The sequence below is a fragment of the Mirounga leonina genome, unplaced genomic scaffold (genome assembly GCF_011800145.1).
Source record: "Mirounga leonina isolate KUSES-001 unplaced genomic scaffold, KU_Mleo_1.0 Mir_166, whole genome shotgun sequence".
Classification (NCBI taxonomy): Eukaryota; Metazoa; Chordata; class Mammalia; order Carnivora; family Phocidae; genus Mirounga; species Mirounga leonina.
In genome coordinates, this window is record NW_023270418.1 from 5,428,819 (window position 1) to 5,450,314 (window position 21,496).

The 21,496-nt window shown below is 35.4% G+C and overlaps 1 protein-coding gene across 1 annotated transcript in view; it reads left to right on the forward strand.

Moving 5' to 3' along the window:
• LUZP2 (leucine zipper protein 2) overlaps positions 1 to 21,496 on the forward strand; it is a 251,195-nt gene that overhangs the window by 208,346 nt on the left and 21,353 nt on the right. Inside the window, exon 9 of the mRNA XM_035012463.1 lies at positions 13,322 to 13,414. Within this exon, the coding sequence (XP_034868354.1) occupies positions 13,322 to 13,414 (93 nt within the window). The remainder of the gene's footprint in view (positions 1 to 13,321; positions 13,415 to 21,496) is intronic.

The following is a 21,496-nucleotide window of genomic DNA, read 5'->3' on the forward strand; positions in this document are numbered from 1 at the left end:
CTCCCAACAAAAAGAAAAATAAAAGCAAACTCAGTGTCTTTAAAATTATTTTAATTATTTCAATTTTTTAAACCAGTAAAAGTCTTCACTCCCACTTTAATTAACCTCGTTGTTTCAGATTTTAATCAAACATATCCATGTATCCTTCCAATCCATTTGCAAACAGCCTTCCTTATGCATATAGGCCACACACATCCATATATATAATATCAATCAGGTTACTGAGTTATTCTGTGAAGGAAGGAGTGGCTGAGCAGGGGCCAGTCGCACAGGTAGGATTCAGATTACAGAGTCGGGAGAAAACAAACTGGGACAGAAGGAGCAAATTAAACAAAAGCACAGAGAGGATAGTGTGTGACTTGCTCAGAATATACGGAACACCCGGGGTTGCTGCAAGGGGTCCTGTCAAACAAAATAATTTTTGATAATGGGAATAGTACGTATTTATAGAATTTATCACAACTTCTCACATTAGACCAAAAGGAAATTTGGGTGCACTCCAGGATTTGTTTTTGTTAAGATTCCAGTCAGCTCTGTTTGTTTTTAGGGAATGATTTGTTGACTCTTATTTAGAGATAACTCTATTATACAGATTCCCACAAGAGAGTCTGTGTTTCCTCTTAGCAGCTTTGGTAAACAATCTGAGACTGAAGAGCTGGAGAGAAACAGAATGTCAGGAAGCTTTGGGCTTTCAAGTTAAAGCTGTTATTCAGGAAGTACCGTAAGAGTGGGAAATAAGAGGTATCCAAAGATAAGGATGTGTATTTTCTGCTGAAGTATAATAGAAGGACTTCAGTAGAATTAGGAGCACAGCACTAGAAGGGCATTAACTGAGCTTTGGAAATTGTATATTAGCTAAGGATATATTTTATTTGTATTGTAGCATATTATTTTACCCTAAGGTTAGAGAGGGAGGTAGAGCAAGGAGAAGCTTTGTTCTTTCAAGTTTTTTTTCTTTTTCTAATATTCTGAGTCCCCCCAAAATTGTTTTTAACTATCACCATATACAGTTTTTCTGGTCACTCTCTTTGCCTCATTTTATATATGTGAGCTAAAGTTTAAAAATGGATGATTCTGGGAAAATTATGGTGGATGGCATTCATACCACCCTTCCTTATGACTTGCATTTGTCAACAATTTATAAAATTATCAGAGATTTTTACTAGATCAAACTTAATGAGTATGTAGAAAAGTAATATATTTGCTAAATTTAATTTAATAAATACATATGGGTATTTATATTCTTCAAATAGAGTGTAATTTTATGTCCTAATTTAAAAAAAAAAAGTCCTAAAGCAATTACTTGATCACAAAGCAAACTTAATGAAGTATATTGTAGCAAACTGGGCTCTACAGAAAAAAATACTCTGTAAAGGCCCTCCTTTCTTTTTACCAGGAGCACATAATACAGAAACTAGATGCTTGGGGAGAGTCATTACATAAACTGAGGGTGAAGAGAGGAAATATAGTAAATGGTGATGAATCCTATCAACTACTATCTCTAATAGGGAGGTATTAAGATGGAGTTGGAAACACAAAGAAATCAGAATATGACAGCTGTATCATCCAAAAGCATTTTGATTTTGGTGACTCAGTGAACATATCAGTCTCAGTTTCTTCACCTCAAAGGCCTTGCAGAGTTCAGGTGAGATACAGTATGAAGAGTTCTGTGATGTTGCTATTCTTCTAAATAACATCAAAAATCTTCCTTTTGTCAGTCTTAATGCTAGTTGTGAAGAGTTGTAGAGATGAAAGAGGCATTGTCTTTGCCTTTAAAAAGTTCATGATTTGGGGGCACCTGGGTGGCTCAGTTGGTTAAGCCTACCACTCTTGATTTCTGCTCAGGTCATGATCCCGGGGTCGTGAGGTGGAGCCTGCTTAAGATTCTCTCTCTCCTTCTCCCCTGCCCCCCCCCCCCCTCATGCACATGCATGCATGCTCTCACTCTCTCTCTCAAAAAAAAAAAAAGTTCATGATTTCATTTTTGTGACAGGACCCTGGGAACTAAATTAAGTCAACAAAACAATTCCAGTCATTTCATTCATGTTCATGGTCCTCATTACAAGGAAGATACAGACCATGATTTGGTCTCTGGAGAGGCCAGTGCATGTAGGCTTTGGTAGAATTCATCCCTACTAATAGTGGTCTTTGGTGCCCATCATTTCTCATTGTGTCAGTTCCTCAATACCCTTCTCCTGGTCTCTAGCTGACAATGATACAGGCTCTATGCATCTCATTTGTGTCCTTTAAGGAAGCACTGTCCCCTCATTTCTGTTGTCAGTTTTCTTAATACCATTGTTTCCTCTTTTTTCCAATTTTTTTTTCATTTGTTCAGGTAGGAGAGTAAATGTAATCGTTGTTATTAAGTCTTGGTTAGAAATCTATCGCATTCTGTTTTAAGACAATTAAATATTATAAAGTGCTTACCATTGAAAGAAATATGTTGTGATACATATTTATATATGTTTATATACGTTTGCATATATGTAGTGTGTGTGTGTGTGTGTGTGTGTGTGTATTTGCACTTATCATTGCTGTGAGAATACTATTTGTGAGCCTGGAATCAAAGCTATTTTTCCATTCACTTTTACATTCCCCGATTATTCTTCTGGATCTTTCTGCTGCTAAGGAAAGAACTTCACACATCACCTATTCCAATTTCCTCATGTGATATATTAAAAATACACACACACAGTATATACAAATCAATTTAAATTAGAGAGAAGCCATGTATGTAATACACATGCCTATGCTTTCTCCAACAGAACGTGGAAGTGACCAAGATATGCCATTGATTCTGGAATTCTTTTTTTGACAAGTACACTGCTAAGGATGCCCATTTCATCCATTTAAAAAGCACATTATATGTTAAAAAAAAAAAAAAGAAGAAGAAGATAGCAAGAAGGGAAAAATAAAGGGGGTGGAAATCGGAGGGGGAGACGAACCATGAAAGACTATGGACTCTGAGAAACAAACTGAGGGTTCTAGAGGGGAGGGGGATGGGGGGATGGGTTAGCCTGGTGATGGGTATTAAAGAGGGTACGTACTGAATGGAGCACTGGGTGTCATATGCAAACAATGAATCATGGAACACTACATCAAAAACTAATGATGGAATGTATGGTGATTAACATAACATAATAAAATAAAATAAAGCAGCTTCTTTAATAGTTTTTACGTTTAAGAAGGTTTTCAGTACTATTTGAAAGGTTTAGGCTTTGGGATTTTTCATCAGAAAAGACGAGAGAGGGGCGCCTGGGTGGCTTAGTCGGTTAAGTGTCTGCCTTCGGCTCAGGTCATGATCCCAGGGTCCTGGGATCGAGTCCCGCATCGGGCTCCCTGCTCAATGGGGAGTTGGCTTCTTCCTCTGCCCCTCCCCCTGCTCGTGCTCTCTCTCTCTCAAATAAATAAATAAAATCTTTTTAAAAAAGGAAAAGAGAACCTTGGATATACTACTGAGGAAATTTAAAAATTACTTTGCCTTGGAAAGAATTATGGAACATATTCAAGTGCTAGGAAAATGAGTATCTAACACATTTCTAAATTACTGGAAGAGGTAGTTTAGTTTCCTGTGGTTACTGTAACAAATCACAAAAAAATGTGATGGCTTAAAATAACAGATTTATTTTCTCACATATTTAGAGATTTGAAGTCTGAAATCTCACAGTACCATACTCTCTTTGGGAGTTATAGGGATAAATATGTTCCATGCATGCCTCTTTCAATTTCTGGGGGTTGTGTGAACATTCCTAGGCTTGTGTCTGTATCCTTCTTGTCTCTACCCTCATCTTTACATTGTGTTCTCTTCTGTGTGTATATAAGAAATCTCCCTCTGTCTTAGACACTCAGGGGGGTATTTAGGGCCCATCCATATAATCCAGGGTGGTGTAGACTGAACTGTGTCCCCCTAAAACTCACATGTTGAAGCTTTAATTGTATTTGGAGAAAGTGCCTTTAAGGAAGTAATTCAGTATTTAAGGTCATAAGGGTAAGAGCCTTGATCTGGTAAGATTATAAGAAGAGACTCCAGAGAGCTTGCTCTCTCTCTCTCTGCCATGTGAGAACACTCTTAGAAGGCAGCAGTATCCAAGTAAAGAAGAGAACCTTCACCAAACACCAAACCCTGCTTAATCTGATCTGGGAATTTTCAGCCTCAGGAATTATGAGAAAATATTCTGTTGTTTAAGGCACCCAGTCTATGACATTTTGTTATGGCAGCCTAATTGGACTAAGATACCGAGTAATTTCCTCTTCCCAAGGTCCTTAATTTCATCACATCCTTTACCATATAAGATAATACTCTTTTGCCATAGGACATAACATATATCTTTGTGGGGCCTCCATTGTACGTAGACACTCTGTTATTGTGTTTGTTTTTATCTAACGAAAACAGTTTATTTTCAATCTGTAATTCAAAATCTTAAAAACATCGAAGTTGGGCGCCTGGGTGGCTCAGTTGGTTAAGCGACTGCCTTCAGCTCAGGTCATGATCCTGGAGTCCCGGGATCGAGTCCCGCATCGGACTCCTTGCTCAGCGAGGAGTCTGCTTCTCCTTCTGACCCTCCCCACCTCATGGTTTCTCTCTCTCTCAAATAAATAAATAAAATCTTAAAAAAAAAAAAAACATCGAAGTTTATGATTAGAAAATAAATATAATTTCAGTGGTTTGCCACAATCCACATTGCTGCTTGTACCCATTTCCCTCTGGCTTTCCAGTTTTTTTATTGAGATATAATTGACATATAACATTATATTAGTTTCGGGTATACAGCATAATGATTTGATATTTGTATATATTGCAAAAGGATCACCACAATAATTTCTAGTTAACATCCATCACCATACATAGTCACAAAATTATTTTTTTTGTGATGAGAACTTTGAAGATTAGTCTCTTAACAACTTTCAAATTATTTAATGCAGTATTATTAACTATAGTCACCATGCTATACATTAAACCCTCATAACTTATTTATTTTATAATTGAAAATATATACCTTTTAACCCCCTTCACCCATTTTGCCCACCTCCTAGTCCCTACCTTTGGCAATCGCCAATCTGTTCTCTGTATAATTTCTTGGTTTTATGTTTTGTTTTTTGCTTTTAATGAGAACATAGTGTTTGTCTTTTTCTGTGTGACTTATTTTACTTAACATATTCTCAAGGTCCAACCCTGTTGTTGCAAGTTGCAAAATTTCATTCTACTTATGGCTGAATAATATTATATATATCTGATAATATTACATTTGCCTCTTTATCCATTCATCCTTGGTTGGACACTTAATTTGATTCTATGTCTTGGCTATTGTAAATAATGCTGCCATGAACATGGGGACGCATATATCTTTTCAAGTTAGTGTTTTTGTTTTCTTCAGAGAAATACCCAGATGTGGAATTGCTGGATCATATGGTAGTTCTGTTTTTAATTTTTTTAGAAAACTTCATACTGTTTTCCATAATGACTACACCACTTTACATTCCTACCAACAGCACAGGGTGGGGTGGGGGGGCTTTTCTGCACATCCTCACCAACACTTGTTATTTCTTATCTTTTTTATAATAGCCATTCTAACAAGTGTGAGGTGATAGCTCCTTGTGGTTTTGATTTGCATTTCCCTGATGATGAGTGATGTTGAGCATCTTTTCAAGCACCCATTGGCCATCTATATATGATTTGAAAATATTTTTCCCATTCAGTACATTGTCTTTTCATTTTGGTAAATGGTTCCCTTTGCTGGGAAGAAGTTTTTTCGTTTGATGTAATCTCACTTACTTATTTTTGCTTTTGTTGCCTTTGCTTTTGGTGTCATATCATTTCCAAGACCAATATCAAGGAGCTTACTACCTACATTTTCTTCTGGGAATTTTATAGTGTCAGGTCTTACATTTAAGATGTTTATCCATTTTGAGTTCATTTTTGTGTATGGTGTAAGATAGCAGTCCAGTTTTATTATTTTGCATGTGGCTGTCCAGTTTCCCCACCACCATTTATTGAAGAGACTGTCCTTTCCCCATTGTATATTCTTGGCATCTGTATCATAAATTAATTGAACATATATGTGCAAGTGTATTTCTGAGCTCTCTGTTCTGTTCCATTGGTCCATGTGTCTCTGTTTTTGTACCAATACCACACTTTTTTGATTTCTATAGTTTTATGGTATAGTTTGAAATCAGGGAGCCTGATGCCTTCAGCTTCGTCCTTTGTTAAGATTGCATTGGCTGTACGGGGTCTTGTGTGGTTCCACATGCATTTTAGGATTATTTAATCTATTTCTGTGAAAAATGCCATTAGAATTTTGATGAGGATTGCATTGAATCTGTAGATTTCTTTGGGTCCATGGGCATTTTAACAATATTGAGTCGTCCAATTTGTGAGCATGAAATATTTATCTATTTATTTGTGTCTTCTGCAATTTTTTTCTTTAAGGTTTTATAGTTTTCAGTGTACAGGTCTTTCATCTCCTTGTTTAAGTTTATTTCTAAGCATTTTATAGTTTTTAATGCTATTGTAACTGGGATTATTTTCTTAATTTCTCTTTCTCTTCTTTTTTTTAAGATTTTATTTATTTATGTGACGGCAGAGAGATTGAGAGCACAAGCAGGGGGAGCAGGAGAGGGAGAAGCAAAACAGAGGACCCTGGGATCATGACCTGAGCCTAAGTCTTAACCGACTGAGCCACCCAGGCACTCCCTTAATTTTCCTTTTTGACAGTTTGTTATTAATGTATAGAAACACAATAGATTTTTGTATATTGTCATTGTATCCTGCAACTTTACTGGATTCATTTACTATCCAGAATGTCTTATTAGTTCTAACAGGTTTTTGGAGTGGTCTTTAGGGTTTTCTCTCTCTCTATATATATATAATATCACGTCACCTGTGAACCTCTGTTCACCCAAGTTTACTTATTTCTTTCCATTTGGATACCTTTTATTTATTTTTTCTTGCCTACCTGCTCTGGCTAGAACTTCCAATGCTGTGTTGAATAAAAATGGCAAGAGTGGATATTCTTGTCTTATTCCTCATCTTAGAGGAAAAGCTTTTAGCTTTTCATCATTGAATATGATATTGACTGTGGGCTTGTTATATGTGGTCTTTATTATGTTTAAGTACGTTTCCTCTATAACCACTTTGTTGAGAGTTTTGGGGAGGTAAATGGATGTTGAGTTTTAACAAATGCTTTTTCTGCATACTGAGATGCTTATATGATTTTATCCTTCATTTCGTTAATATGATAATATCACACTGACTGATTTACAGATATTGAACCATCCTGCATCACTAGAATAAATCCCACTTGATTATGGTATATGATCTTTTTAGTGTATTTTTGAATTTGATTTGCTAATATTTTGTTGAGAATTTTTGCATCCATGTTTATCAGGGATATTGTCCTGCAACTTCTTTTTCTTGCAGTGTACTTGTCTAACTTTGGTGTCTGTGTGATGCTGGCCTTGTGAAATTAGTTTGGAATTATTTGCTCTTCTTCTATATTTAGGAAGAGTTTGAGAAGGATTGGTATTAATTATTAAGTATTTGTAGAAATCACTGTGAGTCATCTGGTCTTGGACTATGGTACATCCAGACAATGGAATATTAATCAATACTAAAAAGACATGAGCTATTAGGTCATGAAAAGACATGGAGGAAACATAAATGCATATTACTAAATGAAAGAAGTCAATCTGAAATAGCTACGTACTGTATGATTTCAACTATAAGACATTCTAGAAAAGGAAAAACTATGGAAAAAATTAAAAGAATAGTGGTTTCCAGGGTTGAGGAAGGTGAGGATGAATAGGCAGGACACAGAACATTTTTAGAGCCATGAAAAATACTCTGATAATATAATAATGGATATATGTTATTATACATTATTCCAAACCCAAGAGTGAACCCTGATGAAAACTATGGACACTAGATGACTATGATGTGTTGATGCAGGTTCATCCTTGATAAGATTTGTATCAACCTGGTGTGAGATGTTGATAATGGGGGAGGCCATGCATGTGTGGGACTGGGGCTGTATGAAAAATCTCCGTACCTATCCCTCAATTTTGTTGTGAACCTAAAATTGCTCTAAAAATATAAAGTAAAGGGGCGCCTGAGTGGCTCAGTTGTTAAGCGTCTGCCTTCGGCTCAGGTCATGATCCCAGGATCCTGGGATCGAGCCCCACATTGGACTCCCTGCTTGGTGGGAAGCCTGTTTCTCCCTCTCCCACTCCCCGTGCTTGTGTTCCTGCTCTCCCTATCTCTCTCTCTCTGTCAAATAAATAAATAAATAAAATCTTTAAAATAAAATAAAATAAAAATATAAAGTAAAAAAAAAAAATAGCAACCAACAAAACAAAACAAAACCATACTGCAAGCTAGGTATTCTTGACCTAATTTAGCAAAGCAGCAGAAAACAGAGACCCTCCAAAATTATATAAATTTTCCAAGTCCCCAATTTATTTATGGCTAATCCAGAATCTGAATCCTCATTTCTTTAACTCCAAAAGTATATTATCTTTTCTCCAAAGTTAGTTCCCATTCTGTATTAATTCATCATATTCAACAAAGCTTCTTTCCACAAGGAGCATCTCACTGATGGCAAAAGCCTATATTAAGCATTACATGTATTATATTTAAGTGTAAGCAGTTCCTCAATTAAATACTACATTTTTGTATTTAAAGTGATTTAACTTTTTATACTTCGTTGCTCACACTGGTGAAGCAATGTATCATTTCCTCCAGTTGTTGAAAGTAATATATGTAATTTTTTTTTCCTGAAGCAAAATGGAGATAACTTCAGTATTGATATAGACATTGGCAAACCAGGCACCCCAGTTTATTAATATGTGAGCACAAGGGTAGCCTTGGCAAACTTATGGAGGAGAAAAGTTACACTGTCATTCTTTTCCCTCTGCTTTTTGTGAACTTAATAGTTAATAAAGCTCTTTTTATCATCTGTCCAAAGTAACAAAATCCCATAAAATCAGATAGAGAGGTAGGTAGATAGGTAGATAGATAGATAGATAGATAGATAGATAGATAGATAGATAGATAGATAAAACCTTTTATTTTGGACATATTCCTTGTCTCAGCCTTACCACCAAAATCTGGGAGCATTTTCACAAATGTACAGTACTTGCATGAAAAAAAATCAAACATTAAAATTTACTAATATGCTACATACTTACATTTTTAGGAAGATATTGAATATCTACCCTAAAATGTAATCTCCATCATTGGCGAGCCTGTTATTATTCTTTTGAGCTTCTCTAGCTGGGTTAGGTTTCCCTCCTGTTAGTTTCCATGGTAAACCTTTACCTCAGCCCTTATGTTATGCTATCAGTTTTATTTTATTGATTTGACTCCCTGTATCATCCAGGTCTCTGTGATTACATGCAACCAACACTGACCCTTACCAGATTAAATTAAGGGGCTTTATTGATAGAACATCAGGAGCTCATAGTACCAAGGAAAAGATAGAAGTAACACATCTGGAAATGGGCAGAAACAAAGGCTGCTTTAGAAGACTGGACGTATGAACCATAAGGAAGGGTCTTATTGTAGAAACAACTTGGACAAGGCACCCTACTGGAATTAGTGTACCTAACCATTTATGGCTCCTCTTAATATAATCAATATTATAAGAATGGAGGTATCATGACCTAACTTGGGTCATGTGCCAATATCTTGGATGGGTCAGGGAATTTGATACATAAAACAGTACTTTGGAAACACCATACCATGAACAAGGTAACCCTCCAGAATGAAATCAGGAGCTATTAGGAAGGTAAAAGATATGATGACAATTAATGAGGAGCAGATGGTAGCTCTTTGAGATCAAGAACTATGTTTTTAATGTTTGATCTCAGTTCCAAACACACTGCTTTCATAGAGTGTATGCACAATTAATTTTGACTCATGCTGCTAGAAGTAATTCAAATTGCCATATTTTGGAAAGACTTCTCTAGACATAAATATATCCACTCCTCTTGATTTAGTTTTGCTCCTTAATTCTTATTTTCCTTTAGTCCTAAGAAATATATCTTAAGTAAATGATGAAAAGAAAAACAAACTTACTGAGTGCAGAATATGTACTAGCTTCAAAGGATGCAATAACGAATAAGGCATGATATCTTTCCTTCATGGGTTCCCAGCTTTTAAAGAGAGTCAGACATTTAAACCAATGACTAGTGTAATATGAGCTATCTTGCAAACTGGTACCAAGAAGACTGATATTCTTCCCAATATTATAACCTAAAATTCAGAACCACCAGTCTTTAACTGAAATATACATTTTTCCAAGTTCATTCTATGAAATATTAATTAGACATGTAAAGAATACTTACATCCTCACATTTATCTTTAGGTAGATAAAACATATATACGTGTGTAAAAACAGAAATATGTCATGAGCACTGTAATTGTGACTCTGTAAATATTCATGCATGAGGATACAAAGACTGAAAGATAACATTGAGAAGTAAAAATAATTATTGCTAGAATGATGAATGAATTTTATATTTCAATTTCTTTTAATGCTGTTATACAATAAATGAATTTTCAAAGGTATGTTGGGACTATTTATTCAATGCTTTGATTGTTCAACAGAAACAAAATGCACTAAAATTACTCCTTGCCTGTTAATGGGATTTACTCTATCTTTTTACAGTTGTGATTCTTGCTGTGATTGCCAGGGGAGACTCTCCTTAACTCTTACCATTTATGTATTCCCCCTGTACTTTTTAACCTATTTCTTCACATTATCTGTAATTTGTAGGTTATAGGAAGTCCAGTAGGTTTTAGCTATATTAAATAGCTGTTTTGATTCATGTTAATATATTTAACACTGCTATTGAATAGTGCCTCTCAGAGTCACAAGTCCTTTGAACTCTCTATTAGCAATACACAAGTAACCATCTTTGCTACAAAGCTATCTTTTCTCTGGGTTTCTCTATTTCTATAGAATTTTTCAATTTTGGAGGTTCTAATCTTTGCTCTCAACAAGGAGCAATCTCTTTTCTATTGCCAGAATTAATACTTTAGTTCAGCCTTTGTTACCATCTACTTGATCAACGTTTGTTGTTTCCTTCTTGAATTCCCACCCTAATTTTCTTCTGTTCCATTTTTGCCTTTATACTGCTGCTATATCACCCTAACAGAGGCTCTAGCCATGTCATATGCCTGCGTTAAAATATCCAGTGGACTCTGACTTGGCTACTAAATTTAAATGCATACTTTGCTGCTCAATTTTGGAATTTCCTTCCTACTTTGTAGCATTTTTCTTGAGCATTTTTCTCATGCTCACTCTGCTGCTACCCTGTAAACCAACAGAAAAACAGCTGAATCTTCTTCCTAATATCTTTGCTTATACTGTCCCCTTCACCTAGAATGCTCTCCCTCATTCTTGCCTTAATCACTCAGCGGCTCATTTTAAAGCTTTCCCTTTCCATTGTGTCTTTTATTATTATCACAAATGGATTTAACGTCCATTCTCTCCAAATATATACAATTTTGTTTGTGCCCTCTTTTATTAATCTGCTTTATCTTAGGGCTATTTATGTGACTAAAAATCAGATTGTATAAATTCTATGAAGACAAAAACAACACCTTTCTCATCTTTATATCCACCAACAACATCTAATACAGAGTACTGGCTTATTCAAAGACATTTTGTTTTCCTGTTTAAATTTCTTATTCTTATGGAATATATAGAGGGGAGATCAGAAGATAGGGGTCTTAAGCAAGGAAGAATAGGAGAGAAAGAGGGACTAAGAGAGGGGAAAACACTTAGTGCCTTCTGGAACTCATACAATGAAGCTGAACTCCTTTAAGTAAAAAAGAAAAAAGAATTTTATGTAGTTATTTGTTTATCAGTTATTATATGTAAAGCCCAGGATTTGGGTAACTTAATATAGGAACTATTTTAGTCAACTAAAGTGCTTTATTTTCTATTACTTCTCTAATATGCTACTAGTTTTATGGATTTTTTTTACATTTAATACTCTGCTAGTTTTATGAAATACCTTTGGTTTTTATTTTTATCAAAGTATTATTTTGTAAGAATGTTCCCCTGCAAAGGAATGTAACTGCCTATGGAAAACCAGGTCAGTGAAAGTCACACAGACAAAATCTGAGTGGGTTTGGATACTTTGATCAGACCATATCTTTGTCTTTATCTTCCTGGGTCCCCAAAGCTTAGAGGCCCCTTTCTTCCACTGAGATCACAGTTTCAGATCCAAGCATGTTAGCATTCACTAAATTTAGTTTTTGTCTATCCTACAATAGTACCCTCACAGATTGATGAGCCTAACAGCATATTCAAATCAGCTTTGCCCAAGAAACACACATTTCAGTGGATAATCTTAGACCAGCCTATTGTGGATATTTACATATTTATTTGACAGAGAGAGACACAGCGAGAGAGGGAACACAAGCAGGGGGAGTGGGAGAGGGAGAAGCAGGCTCCCCGCAGAGCAGGGAGCCCGATGCGGGACTCGATCCCAGGACCCTGGGATCATGACCTGAGCTGAAGGCAGTCGCTTAACCAACTGAGCCACCCAGGCGCCCCTATTTACATATATTAATTATGCATACCCTTCCCTGGCCAGAACCTGAAAAACTGCCTTAAAAAAATTTTTTTTAGGGGCGCCTGGGTGACTCAGTCAGTTAAGTATCTGACTTCAGCTCAGGTCATGATCTCAGGGTCCTGGGATCAATCCCAGTATAGGGTTCCCTGCTTAGCAAGGGAGTCTGCTTGTCCCTCTGCCCCCCAACCTGCCCGCTCATTCTCTCTCTCTCAAATAAATAAAATCTTTTAAAAAAATTAGTGTTCCTAAAGAGGTGAATTTTAGAATAATATTTAAAGTTTCCAGAGATATGAAGCAGTGCTTGATTAGTTAGTAAAGCATTGAAATAAATGTAATCCTCTATGTAAATTATAGTGAACTGTTACGAAGCATTCTCCTTCTGATTGAGAATGTGAAGTGTACACTTATATTTCTCAGATATACTTGGAGTTAAAATATGAAAAAAGACAGGATTCCCGCTTTTTGTAGAAGTAGTAACCTTAAAATAAAAGCTTATTATGCAAGAAATAAATACTTCCAGTGGGAAAATAATGCCATTGGACCTCACTAATACAAAATTGAACAGAACTTATTTTATGTACTTTCAAAGAATTTTTATGTACAATTTTTAAGGTCTCTGATATATACAAATTTCCATTGTATTCATTTTCCTTGAGTGTGATGTTGCCATTGTATCGTATTTTACAATAGTCACATGGATCTATTGGTGGAACTTATTTCTCACTTTCTCTTTCTCTAGCCTCAGCAAATCTTTCCTGGAAGGAATGAGAGCTCTCACGTTGAGACAACAAAGGAAGAAAATCCCAACACCACTGAGTGCAATTCTCAAAATGTAAGAATAACTTAAAATGGTTTTCATATCATTCAACATGAAAATAAGAACATAGGCATTTTAACAATTCTAGTTCATGCCACCATGAAACTTTCTATATGTGATATCTACTATCTAAACCCTGTACTTTAAAATTTGTCAATGACGTAAGTATTCTGTTAGGAAATGTAACCAGACTCTTAGGAGTACTATGAAGTTGAGTTGTCAGAGAAGTAAGAGGGTAACCACGTGCCCAACAATGTGCTCATTCCCACAACCACATGACAGAAAGCTGTTAAAATATTTAAAACAAAAACAAAACCCCAAAGGATGTGATTCAATAGTATTCTCCCTGTAAAGCAAATAAACCCAGCAAAATAGAGACATTACATTGAAGGTAGAGAGATTGTTAACCTTCAAATGAGAATAGGAAATACATAATTGTGCCCTTTTTCATTTCTCCTAGTAATGTAATGAAATTTTAATTATTTTAATTACAGACCTATAATGTCTGGATATGAGAAACAGCAAATGACAACTGTGTTGAGTAGATTCAAAGTTAGGCTTTAATTGATTTGACAAAATGAAAAGTATATGCTGAAGCTATTCATGATTGAAAAGAGATCAGGCTACAGCAAAGAAAATAAGGTAGAATAGACACATAAGTTAATGGAGTCTATCTCTTTTTCTTCTACTGGCTGCCAAAGAGAATTTTAAAATACGAATTTCTCAACAATTTTGCCTTCAAATCTTTGTATATTTGAACATGTACCAATTCAGAACAAAATAAAATTAATGAGAAGTAAAAATGAAAATCTCTGCGATGGACTTCCAAATGAGGAACTCAAGAAGGTTTTCTCTAGGAAGGAACGTTTTGCTAAAGACAGATAGGTCTCTGACAGTGTGAGTGAATGTGCAGAGACGAGAAACCATCAGAATAAAATGACTAGAGAATAGAGTGCAGAAAGTGGTGGGATGTATGCCTAAAAGGATAATTTGGGACTTAAATATGAGAGACCCTGGATTCCCAAGCTGAAGAGTTTGGTTTGAATTAAGGTTATAGTTCAGATGTTTGTGTCCAATTAAGTTATGAGACAATAGGGTTAATTTTAAGGAGAATGTTTTTATTTCTTATTTTCTTAAAACTACCAAAAATCATTTTGCAATATAGACAATACCAAATCATTATACTGTACACTTAAAACTGGTTTCTGTCTTAATTGTGTATCACTAAAAAAAAGGAAGGAAAAGAAAGGAATCTTGGAAGCTACACCCTTATGAGTAATGTTCAGACTTAATCCTTAAAAGTACCATTTTGAGCTCTTAGATTAGGAGGAATTCAGTTGCCTTATTCCTGCCTCTGTACTGACCGTGAGCATATGTGTGCCTTGAGCAAACCGTTCTTGTAATGAGGTGGTGGAAGCATCTAAAGGGACAAAAGAACTGGGACTTCATCAAGCTTACCAAACAAACAAACAAACAAAAACAAACAAGATGTTCCCATTGGAGACAAAGCTGAAAAGTACTGTGTATTTTGCTCAGATTCCCAAAGCAAAATTCTGGTCTACTTTTCTTATCAAGAGTGAGACCTGCTCAAAATCATAAGTTGTTTTTGTTTGTTTGTTTGACTCTCCTTCTACTTTTATTGTCCTTTTTTGTCCCTGATAATTCCTTTCCCTTCAATAAGTCTCATAAGCAGCTACTACCTTGTTGCAGGTTCCAATCTGGGTCCCTTCAAAAATCTGCCTCCACCTGCACCAAGGTGAATGCTCTCTCTCTCACGTGACCCCTGTCTAGATTTTAGTCTTCGGAGTTTCTACTTCCAGGAAGCTACACTTTGTAGTGCAGGGAGTGCTCAATGTTCATAGGCTGTAGACTCAATTACATTTAAAGGCTGCGAGAGTAATATAGATGAGTGAAATACACCAGATGTAAGTGGTAGGAATTAGTGGAACTGGTGTGAACATCAATTTTCAAGTTTTAGACCTGCAGTTCTTAGCTGTCCTCAAAATAGCATCACCTGGAGAGTTCTTATAAAATACTGATGCCCAGAGCTGACATCAGAAAAATTAACTCAACATCTTGGCATGTGGGATCTAGACATTAGTTGTATTTATTTTTTCAATTACTCCAGGTGATTCTAATGTGCAGTCGAGTTTTACTGCCAATGTATTTCACATGTAAATGATAGTAAAAATCATGTGGGGAGCTTTTAAAAATTAAGATTCTGAAAAATTCTTCAAGAAATTATAAATGAATAGGACTAAATGTAACCTCCATTTTTATTTATTTTTTTTAACATGGACCTGGCAACCCTCTTTCCAATCCAGGTGATTCTGAGGTGGATGGTTTGTGAGCCATAATTAGAAAAACTTTGGTTTAGATAACACATAATCCCTTTACTATATTGTTTAATAATGGATTTTCTACTTTTCTGACTCTCTTATATTTACATTTAAAAGAGGGCAGTGCCTAAATTAGGTTCTATATTGGTAATATGAAAAACTGTGTATGACCTTTGATAGTGGGTGGGAGAGACCCATACCAAAACCCTTCATTTATTATGTAACCTATATAAGACCAGTGTTGATGTAGGACTGTGGAATTGATCAGGAAGCTGTTATGTGGATTTCACCCATTGCTAAACTCTCCATGAGAAATCTAGTGGACCATCATCACCCCAAGCTACAGTAACCAGAATATGATTAATTTTAAGCATGGAGAGCTTAGTTCCTTTGCAGGATTCCCCAGCGCTGAGACCAATTCTGCTGACTTCTTCAACCTTACAGGAAGAAAGCAGAGGAATCTTTTTTTCTTTTTTTTTTTTTAAAGATTTTATTTATTTATTTATTTATTTGCGGGAAAGAGAGAGACAGAGCGAGCACAGGCAGGGGGAGAGACAGCGGGAGAGGGAGAAGCAGACTCCCCGCTGAGCTGGGAGCCTGACATGGGCTGGAGATCACGACCTGAGCCAAAGGCAGACGCTTAACCATCTGAATCACCTAGGCGCCCCAAAGCAGGGGGATCTTTGGATCTATGAGAACTGTTGTTACTCAGCTTGTCTAAAATCACCCAGAATATTCTTATTTGTGTTTAATATCATGAAATGTGGTTGCTTCCATTTTAATACAGCAATATGAAAATACCTTCAAGTTGACTTTAACAAGCTGCAGACTGAGCTCCAATTTGGGCTGCTTTAATTGAATGTCCAAAAGAGGTATCCAAACATAGTTTCATAAAGTAAAAGCAATATAAATTTACCCTTTTCTGAGAAAGGGATTAGTGCATTTTCTGTTGTAGGAAAGATAGTTATATTAGACAGAATTATGGCTTCCTTATTGTCTTTATTTGGAGATTAAGTATGGTGTAAAGTGAGGTGTATGGGTGCCATATTGACAAGGGGTGAATTTGTGATGATTAAGTTTATGCATCAACATGCTCAGAAATGCTGGTAAAGCATTATTTCTGGCGTGTCTAACAGGGTGTTCTCAGAAGAGATTAGCATTAAATCAGTAGACTAAGTAAAGAGGATTGAGTGGGAATTCTCTAATCCCTTGAGGACCCACATAGAACAAAAAGGTGGAAGAAGGGTGAATTCTTTCTCTCTTTGAGTTGGGACGTGCATCTTCTGCTGCCCACAGACATCAGAGCTCTTGGTTCTTGGGTCTTCCAACGTGGGGACTTCGACCAGCAGCATACCCCCCACCTTTCCCCAGTTCTCAGGCCTTTGGCCTCAGCTTATCATCAGCGAACCTGATTCTCAGCACTCCAGATTTGGATTGGATTATGCCACCAGTTTCCTGATTCTCCAGCTTGCATAGGGCGTAGCATGGCATATCTCAGCCTCCATAATCACTTGGACCAATTCCCATAATAAAATCCCTTCTTATATATATATATGTATGTATATATCCTATTAATTTTTTTTCTCTGGAGTACACTGACTAATGCAATCACTTTTCCATATTTGTATTCTGCATGCTTTGGGTGTATTTTCAAATAATTGGTATCTGCATTTTATGAAAGAGTTTTCTTTAATCAAATTAATCAGTGCAAGTTAAGTTTTGTACAATGAAAGTAGATGGTAGTTGTTAAGGTAAGTTTTGATATTACTGGCCTTACTTGACAAAATTATAGTTGGCAGTTTTATTCCCATTTCTTTTTTTAAAATTTCTTTTTCTACTCCATGAAATTCAAAAACCTAGAAACTACCAAATGAGGACATTTTAAAAATAATAAAAGTATCATAAAATAGGGACCTGAACGAAGCCAGTAACAGAAATGGTTGAGAGAAAGAAATCAACATAATATCAAACTGAGGAATCCATAGGACTTTGTGATCAAGTAAAGATGCAGAAATAAAGATAAAAGTCTAATATGGACCCCAATTTTCATGTTAATTAATAAAAGCAATTATATTGTTGCTCTGATAAAATAAAGTACCAGAGGAAGAATTTTAACTTAATTTTTGTCCATTTACTTCTAAACAGAAGAGGTTCATGTTCTTTTAATAACTAGAATGAACAAAAATGTACATTAGAGCTAATTTATTTGTAAAAAAAAGTTTAAAAAAACTTTGATGAGGTGTAATTTGCATACCAAAAAAATCACACATTTTTTTAAAGATTTATTTATTTTAGAGAGAGAGAGCATACATGTGTGAGTGGGGGGAAGGGCAGAGGGAGAGATTCTTCAAGCACACTGCCTATTGAGCAAGGAGCCCTTCTCATTCATAACCCATGAGATCATAACCTGAGCTGAAACTACAAGTCAGATGCTTAATCAACTGAACCACCCAGGTGCCCCCAAAACCACACATTTTTAAGTATATATTTCAGTTATTCATGAAATTTATTGAGTTGTGCGACTATTACCACAGTCAAGCTTTAGAACATTTCCATCACCCTGGTAAGATCCCCATGCCTTTTCACAGTTAATCTCTGTTCTCAACCTCAGCCCAGACAGACATTAACCTAGTTTCTATCTGTATAGGTTTGCCTTTTTATAAATTTTATATGTTCATCATATAATATGTAGTATTTTGCATCTCACTTCCTTCACATAGTGTAATGATTTTGAGGCTCATCCATGTTGTAACATATAGTTGTAGTTATTGCTGAATAGGATCCGTTATGTGACTATACCACATTTTCTTTATCCACTCATTAGTTGATACCTTTTGGATGGTTTCTACTTTTTGGTTATTATGAATAATGACGCTGTGAACATTCACATAAACATCATTGTGTGGACATATGTTTTAATTTCTCTTGAGTAGATACCTAGAAATGGAATGGGATATGATAATTTTTTTGACTTTTTAAGAAACAAATGGTTTTCCAAAGTGTCTGCACTGTAAATGCAGTGTTTGCATTTATAACCTAATCAACAATGTATAGAATTCTAATTTCTCCACATCTTTGTCACTATTTTTTATTGTCTGAAATTTTGCTTCAAAGGCAAATTCTAGTGAGTCTGAAGTCAGATTTCATTGCAAATTTACTTGTTAGTTCCCTAATGGTTAATAATATTGAACACATTTTCATGTACTTACTAGCAATTCATATATTTTCTTCAGTGAAATATCTATTCAGATATTTTCCCCATATTTTGGTTGGGTTATTTGTCTTCTTAATGTTGAGTAGTAAGATTCCTTATATATTCTGGATATAAATCCTTTGCCAGATATATGATTTGAAAATACTTCTTTCAGTGTGTTTCTTATCTTTTCATTTTTTTAATGGTGTCTTTGTAACAGACTTTTTTTTAGTGCAGTTTTAGATAATTGAGCAAGAGTGCATAGAGTTCTGTTTAACAACTAGTTATCTTTCTGTAAGTGACTTCTAGTTTTATTCCATTACAGTCTGATGGCATACTTTACATTTGTTTAGGTGTGTTTTATGGACCAGAATGCAGTCTACCTTGGTGAATATTCCATGTGACCTTAAGAAGAAGGTGTATTTCTCTCTTGTTTGATGGAATATTCTATAAATGTTAGAGCCAGTTAATTTATGATGTTGTTCAGATCAACCATATTCTTACAGATTCTTCTGTCTGTGTGATCTATCATTTATTGACAGAGAGTGTTGCATGTGGTCTCTATCTGTAATAGTGGATTAGTCTCTTTCTATCAAAATTACTTGTTTTTTACTATTGACTTGTACAAGTTCCTTATGTATTTTGGATATTAACCACTTATCAGGTAACTGCTTTGAAAATATTTCTTCCCACTCCATAAGCTGCCTCTTCATTTGTTTGTTGGTTGTTCTTTTGCTGTGCAGAGCTTTTTATAGTTTGATGTCGTTCCCCTTGTTAATTTTTGCTTTTGTTGCTTGTGCTTTTGATGTGATATCCATGAAATCATTGCCAAGGCAAATGTCAAAGTTTTTTTCACTTTGTTTTCTTCTAGGGGTTTTATGGTCAGGGCTTACATTTAAATCTTGAATCTGTTTCAAGTTAATTTTTGTGAATGGTGTGAAATTTTTGTGAGTGGCTTTATTATCATAATAGAGTTTGAAATCAGAAAGTGTGATGTCTTCAGCTTTGTTCTTGTTTCTCAAGATAGCTTTGGCTATTAGGTATCTTTTGTGGTTTCATATGAATTTTAGGATGGTTTCTCCTTTTTTCTGTAAAAAATGCCATTGGAATCTTGATAGGAATTGCATCAAATCTATCAATGGCTATAGGTTGTATGGAAATTTTAACAATATTCATTCTTCCATTCCAAGAAAACAGAAAGATTCTTTTATTTCTGTCTTCTTCAATTTCTTTCATTAATATCCTATAGTTTTAGTGTATAGCTCTGTAACATCCTTGGTTAAATTTCTTCCAAATCATTTTATTGTTTTAGATGCTATTATAAATGAAACTGTACTCCTTATTTCCTTTTTTCCCCCATGTTATGTTTTCTTTTCAAGTTTTTGTTTAAATTCCAGTTAGTTAACATACAGTATAATATTTGTTTCAGGTATAGAATTTAGTGATTCATCATTTACATACAACACTCAGTGCTCATCACAAGTGCCCTCCTTGATACCCATCACCCATTTAACCCATCCTCCTGCCCACCTCCCCTCCAGTAACCCTCAGTTTGTTCTTCATAGTTAAGAGTCTGTTTCCGGTTTGCCTCTCTTCTCCCCCCCAAAATGTTCATCTGTTTTGTTTCTTAAATTCCACATATGAGTGAAATTATATGGTATTTGTCTTTCTCTGACTGACTTATTTCGCTTAGCATAATACCCTCTAGTTCCATCCACATCATTGCAAATGGCAAGAATTAATTCTTTTTTATGGCTGAGTAATATTCCATTGTATGTATGTATGTATGTATGTGTATATATACATGTATATGTATATATATGTATGTATATATATACATGTATATGTATGTATATATATACATGTATATGTATATATGTGTGTGTGTATACACACTACTTTCTTTATCCATTCATGAATCAATGGACATTTTGACTCTTTCCATAATTTGGCTATTGTAATGCTGCTATAAACATCGGGTGCATGTATTCCTTCAAATCAGTATTTTTGTATACTTTGGGTATTTACCTAGTAGTGAAATTGCTAGATTGTAGGGCAATTCCAGTGTTAACTTTTTGAGGAAACTCCATACTATTTTCCAGAGTGGCTGCACCAGTTTGCAGTCCCACCAACAGTGTAGGAGGGTTCCCTTTTCTCCACATCCTCACCAACACCTGTTGTTCCCTGTGTTGTTAATTTTAGCCATTCTGACAGGTGTGAGATGGTATCTCATCATAGTTTTGATTTTTATTTCCCTAATGTTGAGTAATGTTGAGCATCTTTTCATGTGACTGTTAGCCATCTGTATGTCTTCTTTGGAGAAATTTCTGTTCATATCTTCTGCCCATTTTTTAACTGGATTATTTGTTGAGTTTGATAACTTCTTTATAGATTTTGGATACTAACCCTTTGTCAGGTATGTCATTTGCAAATATCTTCTCCCATTCCAAAGGTTTCATTTTAGTTTTGTTGATTGTTTCCCTTGCTGTACAGAAGTATTTTTATCTTGAAGTCCACATAGTTCATTTTTGCTTTTGTTTCCCTTACCTCTGGACATGTGTCTAC